This window comes from Anopheles gambiae, chromosome 3, assembly GCF_943734735.2.
Source record: "Anopheles gambiae chromosome 3, idAnoGambNW_F1_1, whole genome shotgun sequence".
NCBI lineage: Eukaryota > Metazoa > Arthropoda > Insecta > Diptera > Culicidae > Anopheles > Anopheles gambiae.
The window spans coordinates 35,279,503-35,294,717 of NC_064602.1; the positions used below are offsets into that span (position 1 = coordinate 35,279,503).

A 15,215-nucleotide genomic window follows, 5' to 3' on the forward strand; every position below is an offset into this window, starting at 1 on the left:
TCAGCTGGTTGGGGTGTCCCACTAACAGATAGCGCCACCAGCTATTGCTATTTTTAGAATGCATGAGTCGTTTGCCGTCTGCTAAACGAAGTCTTTCTATATTCCGTTTAGGTAGAGTGCTTGAGTCGTTTAGAAGCCGTTTAGTGGTCGTTTAGTGGATTTGTGGCACTTGGGAAGTAAGTGTATATATCAGGTGGGCTTATAATGTTCTTCCTCACCAATACATCGACACACAATTTGACGGTTTGTTCCATAACAAAATCTAGCATGCCTTGAAGTTTAAACAGTATCTTGCAGAAAGGGTATATGGATTTGCTCAGGCGTAGCACGAAGAAAGAAGCCAAAAAACCTACGTGACGGCCAGTTCTTGGATTAAAATGATGATCTGAAGATTACTGGATAAGAATAACACAGTTCCCTAGCAAAATGTGATATATAGGAAACGATTATTTAACCGTTCAGTCAACAAGCAAGGAGCAGTGTACTATCCGATCCAAATACGGTATCACACTTGAAGTAAGGAACTCATAAGAGTTCCTGAGCATATATCAATTTTTTTCATTCAACAGACCACCGATTGTTCTTATATATCGTGTAAAATTGTGAAAATTTGGGATAGACTTACAAAAAAGTGTATAGAACAATCATCAAAGCACCTAGTTTGTTATGGATCTAACTGTCAAGCCAGGGTTTCTTCCTATTTTCGTTTTTAGACGTCAAATTACACTGGATAAACTCACCTGATATATCAACTCACTTTGGGCAAAACAAAAAAAAATCTTTCAATATTTGCATAGACCCAGGTCGTAGGATCAGATGCATTTTTCGTTGCCACTAGTTTTGTTACTTGGGTAAAGCTGCTTTAAGCCAACTGTCATCAAGCCGTTCAAATTTCAACGAAACTCAACGAATTGTACGAAACAAAAAGTAGTGCAGAAGTTTGTTTACCTCTCAACGGATGTGCTGCGAGCGGAGCGGTTAAATTTCTCTTCAAAATCTCCCTCTGAACGGGTATTTAGTAGCTTAAGGAACACTTTATTTTAAATCATCCTTTTATATAGTACAGCGGTAACACACACCAAATTGGAGGAAAAACAGTTCCATATACAACTTTCCACAAGCACAGCAGACTGTTTTGTGAGCTCACGGCTCAGTATAGGGGAGGGCGAAGATGAATCTTATTCGAAACCACTCAGAAACATGCAGAGCTAGCGAGAAGAATGATTAAAATAGCGTTTCCTCCATCCTCCGTCTGTCTCTCTGTGTCGTGTAATATTGCCCACCGAGAAGAAAGTGGTTCCCTCTTACCCGGAAAACCATATAGTAAACCGATTCTCTTTTCTGTTATTTCCTTCCACCGTAGCACTTTCTATCCTAATGCTGCTTCCCCCATTCACCCCCAAAAACCGTTTTCTACTAACAAATGCTACTATTCGCCTGTCCCCTTTAGCTTCTCCTCAAAAAATGCTTTAAAATAACTACGCAACTACGCGACTCGACACTTGCGCTAAAGCCTTCCGGTTGTTGCAAAAATATATATATTTTTATCACCTTCCGGCATTCCTTCCGGGACTATCTGGTTTCTACCAATCCAGCTTCAACTACAGAGGCTGCCGCAAAAAGAGGCTGCAAAACTGTTTTGCAAAATGCGAACCGAAAACCTCGCAACCGTACGCGCTATCTACTAGTACTACAATCATTGGTTTTGCTGAAGGCCGCACAAGTTAGGCTCGAGAGAGTGATTTGATTTAAAAGAGAATACATCGGAATAGCTTTGGTTTGGCTTTCTCTATCTCTACTGCAAACTGTTGGGCCGGTTGTTCATTCAAAAACAAAAGCACTATTTGAATTGTTCGTTGTGTGAATGTCGTTTTCTGTATCTATTAATTGACGGAGGCTCCCATCCGCTCAACGTCGACCCATTCCTGCCCGTCTTGCTCTGTAACACGCGGTTTTAGAATATTGCAAAAAGAGGGAAACTTCTAATCTACCATCTGCCTAGTACTACCCTTCTTCCTACTTCAGGAGGCATTCACTCGTATTTCCTTTGGTTTTTTATCGTATCACATTCACATATATATATGCAATCATTGCCTTTTTTTTCAACGACGACTCCCTCCGGGCTCCGGGAAATGGGAGTTTCCGGGGGGAGTCAATGGAACGGATGGATGGTTGTTACACACAAACACACACTCACGTACATGACATACACACACACACACACATTCACAGAGATTTAGGTACGAAAACACTGGAACGTGATCATCCATCCTCTGCTCTATCGATCGTTCGATCGTTGATCACCGCATCTTCCAACCCGTTTCCGATGACGGTGGAAGCACCTCACTCTCTCTTGCTCTCTCTCGCTCTCTCTACACCGCCACACCACAATGGGCTGCAGTGGTGGTGTGTTCCTCGATCCATCAGTCAGTCCATTCCTCGACCGTGTCCTCGTCCTCGAACAGCTCGCTATCGGTCGAGTCCGAGTGTCAGCTGTGCCCGGCAATGCGCGCCTGAATGATGGCACCCTTCGGTGGGCGGGGTACGCGAATGGTGGTCGTCTTGGTGGTGGATACGCTCGTGATGAGTGTCGTTTGGCCGCTGCCCGGTCGGTCCAAGCAGAGACAGCACCAGGTGTCGCAGCGGATGAAGAGAAACAGTCCTGTTTTTGGGGATTATTAAAAAAAAAGCTATTATTAAGTTGCTTGTTTTGTCGTCTCAGAATTCCTGAAATACGTTCTAAAGATGTCTCAGAGAGTCAGTCCAAGCTATATCTCAAGACGGCGTTTCTATCAGATGTTCCTTTAACGCCTGGTAAGTCCCTGAAGGGCAGCAATCTTTTGATTCCCCTTCAGTCTAATGATCATCTTTCATTCTTCCAAGCAGAAGACCTTGTCAACCAACTGGAGATAAGCGAGTACGATCCCCCCAACAACTCCAACAACTCCAATGCTTTAACCGCTGTTTGCGAATCTGCCGTTACGAGCACACAAGGTATCTAGTAGAATATTTACTTCTGCACATCTCACACAACATCTTACTGTACGACTTCAACCATATCCATATGAAGCTGGACTGATCGACGGCTTGCAAGGCAGTGTGACGCGCCTTGCCTTCCAGCCTGATAGCAAATGAACTGAATGTACACCGGCGACGAGGATGCGGCTCTCGTTCACCACGCGGCAAATATTGGAGTAGATGGCAGAATACTGACACGACACGTACCATCTCTTCATTGACTTCAAAGCTGCATATGATAGCATAGCCAGGGTAAAACTATACAACGCTATGAGCTCTTCTAGAATCCCGATCAAACTGATAAGGCTTCTACCCAGATCCTGGCATATGCTGATAATGCAGACATCATTGGTTTGCGGCTCTCCTATGTACCAGAAGCATACCAAGCGATCGAGCAAGCGGCAGAGAACCTCGGATTGCAGATAAACGAGCTAAAGACCAAACTGACGGTGGCAACATCAGCGACCCTACCAACAACAAATCCAAACTTACGTTACGCGCGACGGACAGATGTACCTGTACTTTTGAAGTCGTCTCAGAATTCACCTGTCTTGGGTCAAAGGTCAGCGACGACAATAGCATGGTGGTTGAGTTGCGCGCAAGGTTGATGGCTGCCAACCGGACATTCTACAGCCTGAAAAATCAGTTCACCTCAAATAACCTGTCGCGACGGACGAAGCTGGGACTGTATAGTAACTATATAGTACCGGTACTCACATACACCTCTGAGACATGGACACTGTCCAAATCTGACGAAACCCTCTCAGCCGCGTTCAAGAGGAAGATGCCCAGAAGGATACTTGGCCCCGTATGTGTGGAAGGACAATGGAGGAGCCGCTATAATGACGAGCTATACGAGATGTACGGCGACCTCGTATCAAGCACGCCAGGCTACGGTGGGCTGGCCATGTTGTACGCATGGAAACGGACGACCCAGCCCGTAAAGTCTTTTTAGGCTATCCACAAGGACAGCCAAATTGAGATGGCAGGATGGCTGGCTGATGGGGATTGGCTGACGGAACGGATTGGCTGACGAAGGCACTAGACCGTGAGAGGTTTCGTACACTCCTGAGACAGACCAAGACCGCAAAGCAGTTGTAGCGCTGGATAAGTAAGTAAGGAAGTGGGGCTCTCCTGAAGATAAAGAATCTTGAGACAGCATTTGCCGATGAAATACCTGATTGTGCATCCTTACATGCGACGGCGTTGACACTACGAGATGCTGCAACTGTTTCTAGTGGGTCCACTCTCTCGAGAATACTAACCTGCCAGAAACCATAGCAACAACGCTGGCCACGACTGTGCAAAGGAGGCCGAGAACAGGATGAACGATGCGAGCACAGTTAGCACGCAGCTCATCAGGGCCGGCGTTGCCGATGTGGAGCTTGCCTGATCATACCGCGGGAAGAGCAGCAGAATTGTTGCTGGAATGAAAACCACTAAAACAGAAAAATAACAGGTACTTTTGTATTAAATAAAAATGGAAAGGTTCTTTACATACCATTAACTCCAGCAATGATCATAATTGTATCCCACAGCATCAACCCGGACGCGGTTATCACACTCCCCAGTACGATCAGCACAATGAAGATGATCGCCAGGTACCAGCTGTTCGCGGTCGGCAACCGCAACGTGTCCCCATCGGACGTGTACCCCGCCGTCGAAACGGTCACCTTCTGCCGGTACTCATCCACAATCGCATCAATGTCCGTCGAGCTGTCCTCACTATCCATATTTTCCGGCTTAGCCAGTGCAATACACTCAATGTCGGAGATCTGATCGGACAGCACCGTTGACTCCACCGTCCCGGGTGGGCTGTGTGGTGGGCCCTTCGGTGAGGATGGTTCACCCAGCAGCAACCACTCTCGTTCGTGCTCCTCCCGACTGCCACCGTTCAGCGTGTGTGACATACCGCCCCGACTGCCGGGCAGGACGTGATGTGCCAGGGCGGCTTTCGTTGAGGAACAAAAGTTGGACGACTTAAAGCACCACAGACTGGAGCGACGACTGTGTGCAGTTCGTAGCCCGTTGGTGGTGTTTGCCTGTCCGGCAGTGGAGGAAGATCGATTGCCCGTGTTCAACCGACTGTAGCCAAGGCTGGACTCATCTGCAAACGAAAAAAAAACAGGTGAGTTATAAAAGGAAAATCACATCCAAAAGCTTACTTACTTTGCTGCGCGAGATAGTGCGGACGAAACGGCAGATAAAGAAAGTGAAACGATCGAAGCAGCGTCGCCAGCACACTGCTTGCGGCCAGTATGTAGGTGAGATTTTCCAGCGGACAGGCAAAGGCAAGCATCGCGCACAGACTACCCCCAGTAAAGATGGTTAGGGTCGGGCTGCCACTGTCCCGGTTTTCGTAACCGATCTGCTTCGCCAGAATGCGCCAATCGGACGTGGTTAGCTGGACGATTTCGGTGTACATCTCGGGAAACAGCTCCAGTAGGGCACCGGAACAGGTGAGCACGAGCAGACAGGCAACGGCCGGTATGAGCTTGTGAAAGTCCTTCAGCTCCAGGATGGACAGTATCGGGACGGCTTCATAATCGTGGCTAGAGCTGCAGAGAGTTGGAGGTTTACGGTTAATTGAAAACAGACGGGGCCGAACCCCCTTTCCGAATGTCTTAATTGGTTGTCGTCATCAAATTTATCGCCCTATTGGCAGTGTTTGTGGGGCAAGTGATGAGGTAGTATCGTGCACACTAACCTGAATTTTATCAGCATCGTTAAGCACGCGCCGACTAGCTCGGTCGATAGTAAAACTAGCAGGATAACGACCAATCCCAGGAGACGTTTGATGTAATTACCGTTTAGTAAATCGTTCGAGTAAGTGAACGTTGACAGTGCCGTCCCGGAAAGCAGCTGCAAGAAACGAGCAACGACCAAAGCCAGCGAAAACTTCATTAGCCAGCTTTCTTTCTCACCCTCGCCCTCCATTACAACACGATAAGATAGCACACACAGCGCGTGGTGGAAGGAGAAAGAGCGAGGTAAAAAACGACCTTACCGTCGTCGGTCGTGTGCGGTCGGTACTTTCGCTCGCACTAGAAGAAGCACGCTCGTCCCGGTTCACGCTTAATCTGACTTACCCCGACGACTCCTTTCGGCAGTATTGGCTCGGTACGGAACAGGGCCGGATTGCCGCGCAGCCCCGTAATGATGACAATCAGTGTGCCGACGAGCAGCACGCCCGCCGTCATCAGCAGCCCAAAGATTCGGGTGTTTTCCAGCCCGAGCATAAACATGCCGGTTACGATAAAGATGACCACCACACCGATTACGTCCGGCCAGGGTTCGTTGGCGGGCGAGTTACGTCCTTTTTTTGGCGGTGCGAGAGGAGAGGGGAAAAACAAAACAGACGAGCTTAAATTAACATCTCCATCCGATGTTTCATTGGAAAATGAAATGAAGCGACGAGAATCCCAGGGGTTAATTAAACATTCACACGCGCGTTCTCTCTGCTCTCTGCTCGGTATGCGAAGGCACAAGCGAGGTACAAAATTATGTGACAGGCACAATGGCATGGGATTGCGGCGAGGTGGTGGCGATACAATAATAATGTATTCAGTTTAAAATTACAAGGCCATTCATTCGTGTGAGAAAGAAGCGGAAACAAGGGAATCGTAACTTTTATTGCGCAAAAGCAAAGGTTTGTTGTTTCAATTGCATACTTTTAGGCGTTTTTTAAAAGTGGTGTGTTTACCGAGCTATTAAATTCGCCTAAAAGTATGCAATGCACAACGCAGACTGGGTATCACGTAGCACTTTTCTGTTAGCTTCCAGGAAATTAATTGTCACATTGCTTTCAAAAGCCTAAAACCCCACCTTTTCTGCTTTTGTGGTGCAAATTCCCAGTAAAGAGGCAAAATCTTCCCTTCCCTCGTACATAGAGAGCGTGGGGTGGAAACAGGGAAATTACTCACAGAATTAATTGCCCGAAATCACTTTGAATGTGGATCATGCTCATGCTTCAACGCTTCTGTACCTTTTGCACACTTTACCGTATTTTGCTCGGTTGCGTATGGCGTTGCGTTTAGTGATTAACCACCGCCACCGGTGTAATCCTCTCGGGACGGTCGGAGACCGGAACCGTTTAAAAAAAGCCTTTGCTCTGACTGTTGCTTCCCATGCCGTTGCGTTGCCATGATGAAGGCGGAAAAGCAGGTACCAAACTCACAAAGCTACAAACAAGCTTTGTGTGTGGGGGGGGGGGGGGGGGAAACCACCAACCAAAGCGGGTTTGTTTTGTTACGCAGATTGCATACAGAGCCCCAGTGCCTTCAGTCTGATGCGCCCTACGGTATGCAATACGCGCAACAAAATAACGCTTTTGGGTGTTTTGAAAACGCTGTTTTTTGTGCTTTTTCTATTTTTTGGCCGCCGAAGTGGGCGAAGCATCTTTCTGAGAGGACATTTTTGAAGTTTCACCTATTTATATCCCCCCCCACACCGTCATGGTTAAATTTTGTTGAAAGGAAAATGAAATTTTCTTCCCTCCCAGCACGTCCTTTCGGCTTGGATGGGATAGACTAGGCGGTGCGTCGGCACTGCTTACGTAAATTTCATTATAACGCAATCATTGTTAAACCAGCATTAAACCGTTTACCGTCGCTCGTCAACAGTCTTTCGCCGTCTCTCTCTTTGATGAACGATGAGTGCGCCTCCAGTATGCAGTTGGCTGTGGCTGTTGGAAGCAATTTGTCACGGACAAGATCCTGGTCCGGCGCTGCCTCATCCATATCCCACCTCCACTCGAGAGCAATTTCTCACTTCGGAGAATATGAGCCTGTCGCGGACGACACATAAGGACCCATATACACACATACACTTACCTAAAATATACATCCTCGCCAGCCCGCCGGTCATGGCGTCAAGACAGGAGCTGAGCGTACGCACCAGCACGGCACAGGCCGAAAACAGGGCCAATATGTCCATCCACTTCGCCAGAAACAGGCAGAAGAAGTCGACCCGGTGCGTGGTGCGAATGTACGAGATCTGTAGCGATTTGATGCCCGATTTGCACGTGCCTGGAACAGCAGGGGAGAGAGAGGATATGAGGTGTAAGAAATGCGAGCCCCTCTCGAATCGAACCCCGCGTCGTATGATTTGCTGACAGGTCGGTGTGGTCGCGTGTGTTGCGTGTCGTGTGGTTACTTACCGGCCAGGGCGGCGTACAGGGCGGCGAGCGCCATCCCTATCATCAGGCCCGGACCGCCCGCCTCATTGTACGCGATCAAGTGTGTCAGGATGAGCGTGCCCACCATCCACCGGCTGCCGGTTCCGCTGACGACGCACTCGAACAGATTCGCCATCGGGAAATCGCTGCCAACCGACGCCACGCGAGGGAGTGAGAAACGAGAAACGTGGGATAAAATATGTTTTAAAGCATTCTTCCCGCATCCCCAACAACATTCCACATTTTGAACAGTGAGACAGGCGAGGGAAGGGGAGGCGGTATGCTTTAAGGACGTTAAGTAATGTTATGCATGAACGTGAAACGGTCGACCCGGGCACGAAGACGAACCGGTCGCCGGGACGGATCGGTTTACACTTTAGCTACACACGTTCACAAAGGCAAAGAGGCACGCGAATCGTTAGCGTACAGCAGAGCGGATGTTTTGCATTATGGCAAGGTTGTTTGATGTAAACCAAGGACCCTGGGGTGGAACGAGACGCGGCAGACGAAAAGAACAACAGCACTCGTATTGAATGTCAGGTGATAGCGCGCAAGGTATTGGAGCGATTGGTTGGCTGGTTTGTTGGCTGAGTGTCTTAGCGAAACGAAATAATGAATGCGAAATGCGTAGTTGAAGGACCGGAGGGCGAAAGGATCGAGTGACTTTGCCCACACCGCGTTGGTATACTTGTTGATAGATTTTGGGAAGCACAGTGATATATCTCTCTCCTCGAAAATGGTCCAATTTGGGAGTTTATTTTGTAGACTGAGCGCCTGAAGGTAGGCAAGGTAATTTTCTTTTAATTTTTTTAATTTTTTTTGTAACGTTTAGCTTTACAAACTCGTTATAATAATGATTATTGTGAATTGTTTCAATTAATATGCAAACTACAAAAAAGACATCCCTTTGCCAACTGCTCTTATTATCATTAAATGTTTTACAACAATTTACACAACCCTCTGTCGGGATAAATTGAAACAGCGAAAGATTGGACCTCTGGACTAGTGATGGGTAGCCGGAATCGCACCCACGTCTCGGAATCGCTTCCGAGCAATGCTACTCCGGCTCCGATTCCGAAAAATTCAAACCGTCGATTCCGCCCGGAGCCGTCGGAGCCGTCCGGAGCCGTCGGAGCCGTCCGGAGCCGTCGGAGCCGTCCGGAGCCGTCCGGAGCCGTCCGGAGCCGTCGGAGCCGTCCGGAGCCGTCCGGAGCCGTCCGGAGCCGCTAGTCGGCAGCCGGAGCCGTCGGAGCCGTCGGAGCCGTCCGGAGCCGTCGGAGCCGTCGGAGCCGTCCGGAGCCGTCGGAGCCGTCGGAGCCGTCGGAGCCGTCCGGAGCCGCTAGTCGGCAGCCGGAGCCGTCGGAGCCGTCGGAGCCGTCCGGAGCCGTCGGAGCCGTCGGAGCCGTCCGGAGCCGTCGGAGCCGTCCGGAGCCGTCCGGAGCCGCTAGTCGGCAGCTGGAGCCGTCGTAGCTGCTAGTCGGCAGCTGGAGCCGTCGGAGCCGTCGGAACCGTCCGGAGCCGTCGGAGCCGTCCGGAGCCGTCCGGAGCCGTCGGAGCCGTCCGGAGCCGTCCGGAGCCGTCTGGAGCCGCTAGTCGGCAGCCGGAGCCGTCGGAGCCGTCGTAGCCGTCGGAGCCGTCGGAGCCGTCCGGAGCCGTCGGAGTCGTTGTAATAGTCGAAAGTCTTCTGAAGCGCATTAATTTCCCGATATCAGCGATGATTTCATTTAAAAAAAAAAACAGCTTACGAGTAAAAAAATAGTCTTCTTCATTTATTGCTCTGAAATTTTTTTTTTTATATTTTTTTAAACAATAAAGTCAAAAACAATTGTTTGCTCCGTATTTACAGGGAAAAACTATGAATCAAACTATTATTGATCTTTATTTTCATAAAAGATGGACGGATGATTGATAGTTATATTCTTTGTCTTGTCCATGTGCCATCATGTTATTCGGTAAAAAACAAGTGCGGCCTAAACCATACACGTTAGTCAATGTAAACAACTGTGCAAAACTGCCATAATTACACTCGTCTGCCTCGTTCGTATTTTATCAAACCCACCTCCCGTCATAGTTCTATTGCTCCTTGACCTCCTAATTTGATTCATTTTTTTTCCTATGTATATATACGTAGCCGGTCTCGTAGTACAGTCGTCAACTCGTACGACTTAACAACATGCCCGTCATGGGTTCAATTCCCAAATAGACCGCGCCGCCATACGTGGGACTGACTATCCTGTTATGGGGGGGAATCAATTAGTCACTGAAAGCCAAGCCCACAAGTGGGTACAGGCAGGCCTTGACCGACATGAGTTGTTGAGCCAAAGAAGAAGAAGATATATACGGAGCAAACAATTATTTTTGGCTTTATTTAAAAAAAAAAAACACACAATAAAACTTCATATCAATAAATGAAGAAGACTCTTTTTTTACTCGTTAGCTGTTTTTTACAATAAAATTATCACTAATATTATGAAATTAATGCGCTTCAGAATGCTTCCGACTATTACAACTACTCCGACGGCTCCGACGGCTCCGGACGGCTCCAACGGCTCCAACGGCTCCGACGGCTCCGCCGGTTCCGGACGGCTCCGGCTGGCTCCGGACGGCTCCGGCTGCCGACTAGCGGCTCCGGACGGCTCCGGACGGCTCCGGACGGCTCCGGACGGCTCCGGACGGCTCCGGACGGCTCCGGACGGCTCAGGACGGCTCCGGACGGCTCCGACGGCTCCGGACGGCTCCGACGGCTCCGACCGGCTCCGGCTGCCGACTAGCGGCTCCGGACGGCTCCGAACGGCTCCGGACGGCTCCGAGGTCGGAGTTTCGCACCTACCTTCTGGAATCGCTTCCAATTTTGGCGGAGTCATCCGGAAGCGATTCCGGATTTTTGTTGAATTTACCCATCACTACTCTGGACCAATCCTCTGGACCTTCAACATTAAATTAAGCATAGCTAAGGGACAGCAACATACAAACTGCTCCTTTGTCCGCTATAGCTCTAACAAACAAGCCCCACTTAAAACACTTGTTTCGCCTAAATGTATGCAACTCGCACAGCAAAAGCATCAACGTTGTGTTTTCCGTACCACAGATTGGCCATATGTTACATTCTTAACAGCTTGTTAAGAGCAATTATTAGCACAGATACCATGTTTGGTATCTATGGACCCTTGTGTGAAGCATACAACGAACTAATTCCACTGAGTTGAGTAACTTAGTGGGAGAGGAAAGTATGACTAAATGGGTGTCATAACAAGCTACGCAAAGGTTCAGAATTTGGAACAATTATTTAACATCTTTTCTCCTGGCTCTAAACACTCTGAATTTTAGTATCATTATAACTTTGAAGCAAATTTTCGTAGAGAAAATGCTACTAGACGGTCATCCTTTCTGAAGTGTCGTTTGTGATGGTATTAACGATAAGCTAGAGAGCGAGATGGCAGCAAAATAGTGCCCAGGCAGTGATGGTATTATTGGCTTAAGTATTGCAACGGAGCAACACTAACTCGTTGGCACAGCTTGACTTGGTCCGGCTTGAGGATTCCATAACATACGGCGTGGATTAAACCTTCCGATTTCGATCGTACGTTAGATACGATGCGTTCTAGGAATCCTTTTAACTTTAAGCAAATGTTATTAATGTAGCCGTTACTGCAATGGAAGGAAAGCAAATCCCAACAACTTGCTCAACGGTGAAGCATTTCGCTCGAGCTAGACACGCCAACATTTATAGCAACACACGCTCGAATATAAATTCAATTGGCAAAGGTCTCGTTTCCCTCGCCCTTCTAAAATAGCAAACTCGCCTTCGAATAATGAGAAGCAAAATCGATCGACTACTGTGCCCCTTCAGAGCGGTAAAAAACAAATCCTGGCTATAGCACAGGTTGTTTTTATTTCACGCAAAAAAACATAAGAATCGAGCAACATTAGGGCCTCGTAATTCTTGCCCCGCTGCCCGGTTCCACCCGAAAAGGGTCTGTCCGTTCCACTCGTAGCTAATGAGCTCGGGCACGAAATCCAGACCCGCAGGTCGCATGCGAAAATACTTTGTCCTTCGGTGAAAAGAAAACTCGTTTCCGAAAACATTCATCACACCGGGGTCCGGCGGCTATTTAGACCGTGTTTGAGCAAAGCGTACATTCCGCACAGACACGGAACCGCCCGAGCTTTACTTTCGGTAAAGCACTCGACTCTCGATTTTTACCGATCGTCAGGCTCGTCAGCTACATTGACAACATAATTAGCTAAGGTTTCTGTGCTGACAGGCCTGTGCGACTGCCAGTTCTGTGCCGGTGAGATCGATTTCCAAACAACAAGTGAAAGGTGTGTTGCCGTACACCACAGGTTGGGCTGCACAATTCGGCAACAGTTTGGCCACCGCGTGCCTTGATGGCAGCCACTGACAGGCAATGTAATGTACTCTGTAATGTAGCGACAACCGCACGGGCAGCATGGTAGCAGGACGAAACGAAGACAAATGATCCTGCTTTGTGTTGGAGTTTTGGTGGAGCTGGTTGAGGTCGAGATCCGTAACAAGTCGCTTTTGCACGTGACGATTGATTTCTTATTTGTTGCTTCCCGGGCCGGGGAAAGAAACAGTAACGTCCTTTGTGTTAGAATACAGCTACAGAGAGAAAAAAAAACCTTTTTATCTGGATTCTTTAGTACACAATGTTCGTCCCACTGGCGGGGGATATTTCATACCGGTTTGTCACGAATTTTGCTTTGCCATTTTTGTTTTTGATTGTCCCACCCTCGGAACGGTACAGTTGGGTGCGGTGTGGCACAATGTTAGACACGAGCTGACCAAGATGTTAAAGCCATAAAAAGCATGTTTGAAGCTCAGTGGTGCATACCTTTAGGCGTTTTGATTTGTGATTTATGAGCCGGAATTCTTTTTTAGTAGTAGGGCCTTAGGGGATCTGAATAAATCAATCGAAATGCGTATTTAGCTATTTACAAACATAGAACAGGACGGCAAAGGTAAATCATAATCTTTTTTTTTGGTCTTTTCGAGAGCCTGAAGGTATGCAATATAACCTTCATTTATCATTTTTTCATGCATAATTATTATTTAAAACAAATTAAATTACGTACTGATAGCAAATGTTACAAACCGCAAAAGCGTTTAAATGATGATATTTTAGGTATTGTAAGTAACATTAATATCATCTCCGAATACAAAAACACAATTCTCAGAGTATTAAGGGAAAAATCCTATTGACAAAACGCCGTAAGTCATGCGATCTGCATGATGAAACTGCTTTCAAGTGCGCTCTTGGTGGCAATTTGTAGCTGTTCCTTTCTTATGAAAGCATTTCATTCCGAGAATTAATGATTATACATTTTTATACGAAGACTCGATCTTCAATTCAAAGCTCTCGTCTCGGTTGCGCTGAGCGTACAAAGCGCCTGTGGGTATGCAACATATTTATGAAAACACAAAGGCAGCACTTTGCATGGAATCAGTGTAGTATACTTTTAGGCGTTCTTTAGTGTGCTGTTGCAAAAACGTTTAAAAAACGTTCCAAAACAAATGCTGCAACAAAATTGAAATAATAAACATATTTCAACATAAACTCACGTAGAAAAAAGGCCAACAGATAATGCTTCCTACTGCGTCCCCGACATCACGTAACATTCCCCCCACCGCCTTGCAGGAAAGCTTTTTGAACCCAAAAAGCAACTATCGCAACACTCGCGCGCAGACACACACAAAACAGGGAACAAAAAAGCAACAACATTGCCATCCTGCCCTCCATTGTTCGCCCTACCACCCTCCTCCAGGGGTCTTGGTCACATACGCCGAAAATCGATCGATAAAGATTATACGAGTAGTTTTCCGTGCCCTCGGGCATAGAGAGAGCTTAGCTAATTCTGCTTCCAATTCGTACTAGTTTGAAGGGGGAAGTTGTTTCCTCTTTCCGATTGTTACTTACTTGCTTAATTGCGTCGTCTAGTGGGGTTGGAAAGATTGCAGTGGAAAGAACGGCGAACGGCTTTGGAGTTGTAAACAATAGAAGAAGATACGCCAAAAAAAGGGCTCACTCACTCACGATCCAATCAATTGACGCCGCACACTATTGATCGACTTTGCCTATTGGCTTATCAAACACACATACACCGTCACCGCCACCGCCATTAATCTCTAGTGTAAATGGAACGATATCGAATCGAAGCCATCGCCACACAGAAACACACAAGCCCCGATACGGTCGATTGTTTCCTGCTGCGCCCAACGAAGGCATGGAAAAATTACACTTCCACTGTGAAATGACCGGTTTACGGTAACGAGAAAGAGAGCGACACACAACCTCACACACTGCGATGACGACAGCCTGACGATGCTCGGGTTCAGGACGACGTACGGTAAAAATCACGTACCAATCACGCCCGATTGATGGGGTTTTGTTGTCGTTGGTTTTGTTCCTCACTGGCCCACCCCTCCCCCTCCGGGTGTGTCCGGGTGGCCTAATTGTCGTTCGAACACGTTCGACGTGTCTCCCGCTCCGAAGTGGAAAAAGCGATCAAACACTTCTTGAGGACATATCGGGGACACGCTGAAAGGCGCTGAACCAATCAATAGTCCGTGAAACGGTAGGCCAGCAGCCCCGAGCTATGACTTTGCATTGTTTGCCCTTCCTCTCAGGGGGGGCAAGTATCAGTCGACCAGTATCAGTAGCAATCCCGTGGCCCGTGTACCAGTTCCGGTTAGCGGAATTAGTTCTTTACCTCCCCGGTCGGTGGTGGGGGGAGAGAAATCGTTTTTTCGTTCTTGGCTAACCACCTCCCAAGCACTGCACAAACACACGCACACACACACAAACAGCGCCGTGGCTGGGAAACGGACGGAGAAAAACTCCCGCACGAATTGGTCCCCGTGCTGGACGCGCGATGACCACGTTACGCGCTCGCTCGTTCCGAACTAAAGACCGACCAGGCGAAACACCGTGCGACACACGGTGTAGCCTACCTTCGGGCGTTTGTTATGAATCGGAGCCACGACCGACCGGGAAAAAAC

The 15,215-nt window shown here is 48.0% G+C and overlaps 1 protein-coding gene across 1 annotated transcript; it reads right to left on the bottom strand.

Moving 5' to 3' along the window:
- Positions 1-1,014: 1,014 nt before the first annotated feature.
- LOC1271377 (probable cationic amino acid transporter) lies at positions 1,015-15,132 on the bottom strand. The gene is made up of 9 exons (XM_061657716.1): positions 14,134-15,132; positions 8,177-8,340; positions 7,851-8,045; positions 6,108-6,334; positions 5,726-5,880; positions 5,188-5,576; positions 4,520-5,125; positions 4,284-4,457; positions 1,015-2,662 (listed from the first exon to the last, which is right to left on the bottom strand). The coding sequence occupies exons 2-9, from the start codon at positions 8,328-8,330 to the stop codon at positions 2,490-2,492; spliced, it is 2,073 nt and encodes a 690-aa protein (XP_061513700.1). The 5' UTR covers positions 8,331-8,340; positions 14,134-15,132; the 3' UTR covers positions 1,015-2,489.
- Positions 15,133-15,215: the final 83 nt, after the last annotated feature.

Bases quoted from the DNA above. Each gene is read 5' to 3' on its own strand.
- LOC1271377 (XM_061657716.1), bottom strand. From the start codon at position 8,330: ATGGCGAATCTGTTCGAGTGCGTCGTCAGCGGAACCGGCAGCCGGTGG. The intron at 8,046-8,176 runs GTAAGTAACCAC...CTGCTGTTCCAG, and splicing joins CCTGTACGCCGCCCTGGCCG to GCACGTGCAAATCGGGCATC. The intron at 4,458-4,519 runs GTATGTAAAGAA...TTTCTGTTTTAG, and splicing joins GATCATTGCTGGAGTTAATG to TGGTTTTCATTCCAGCAACA.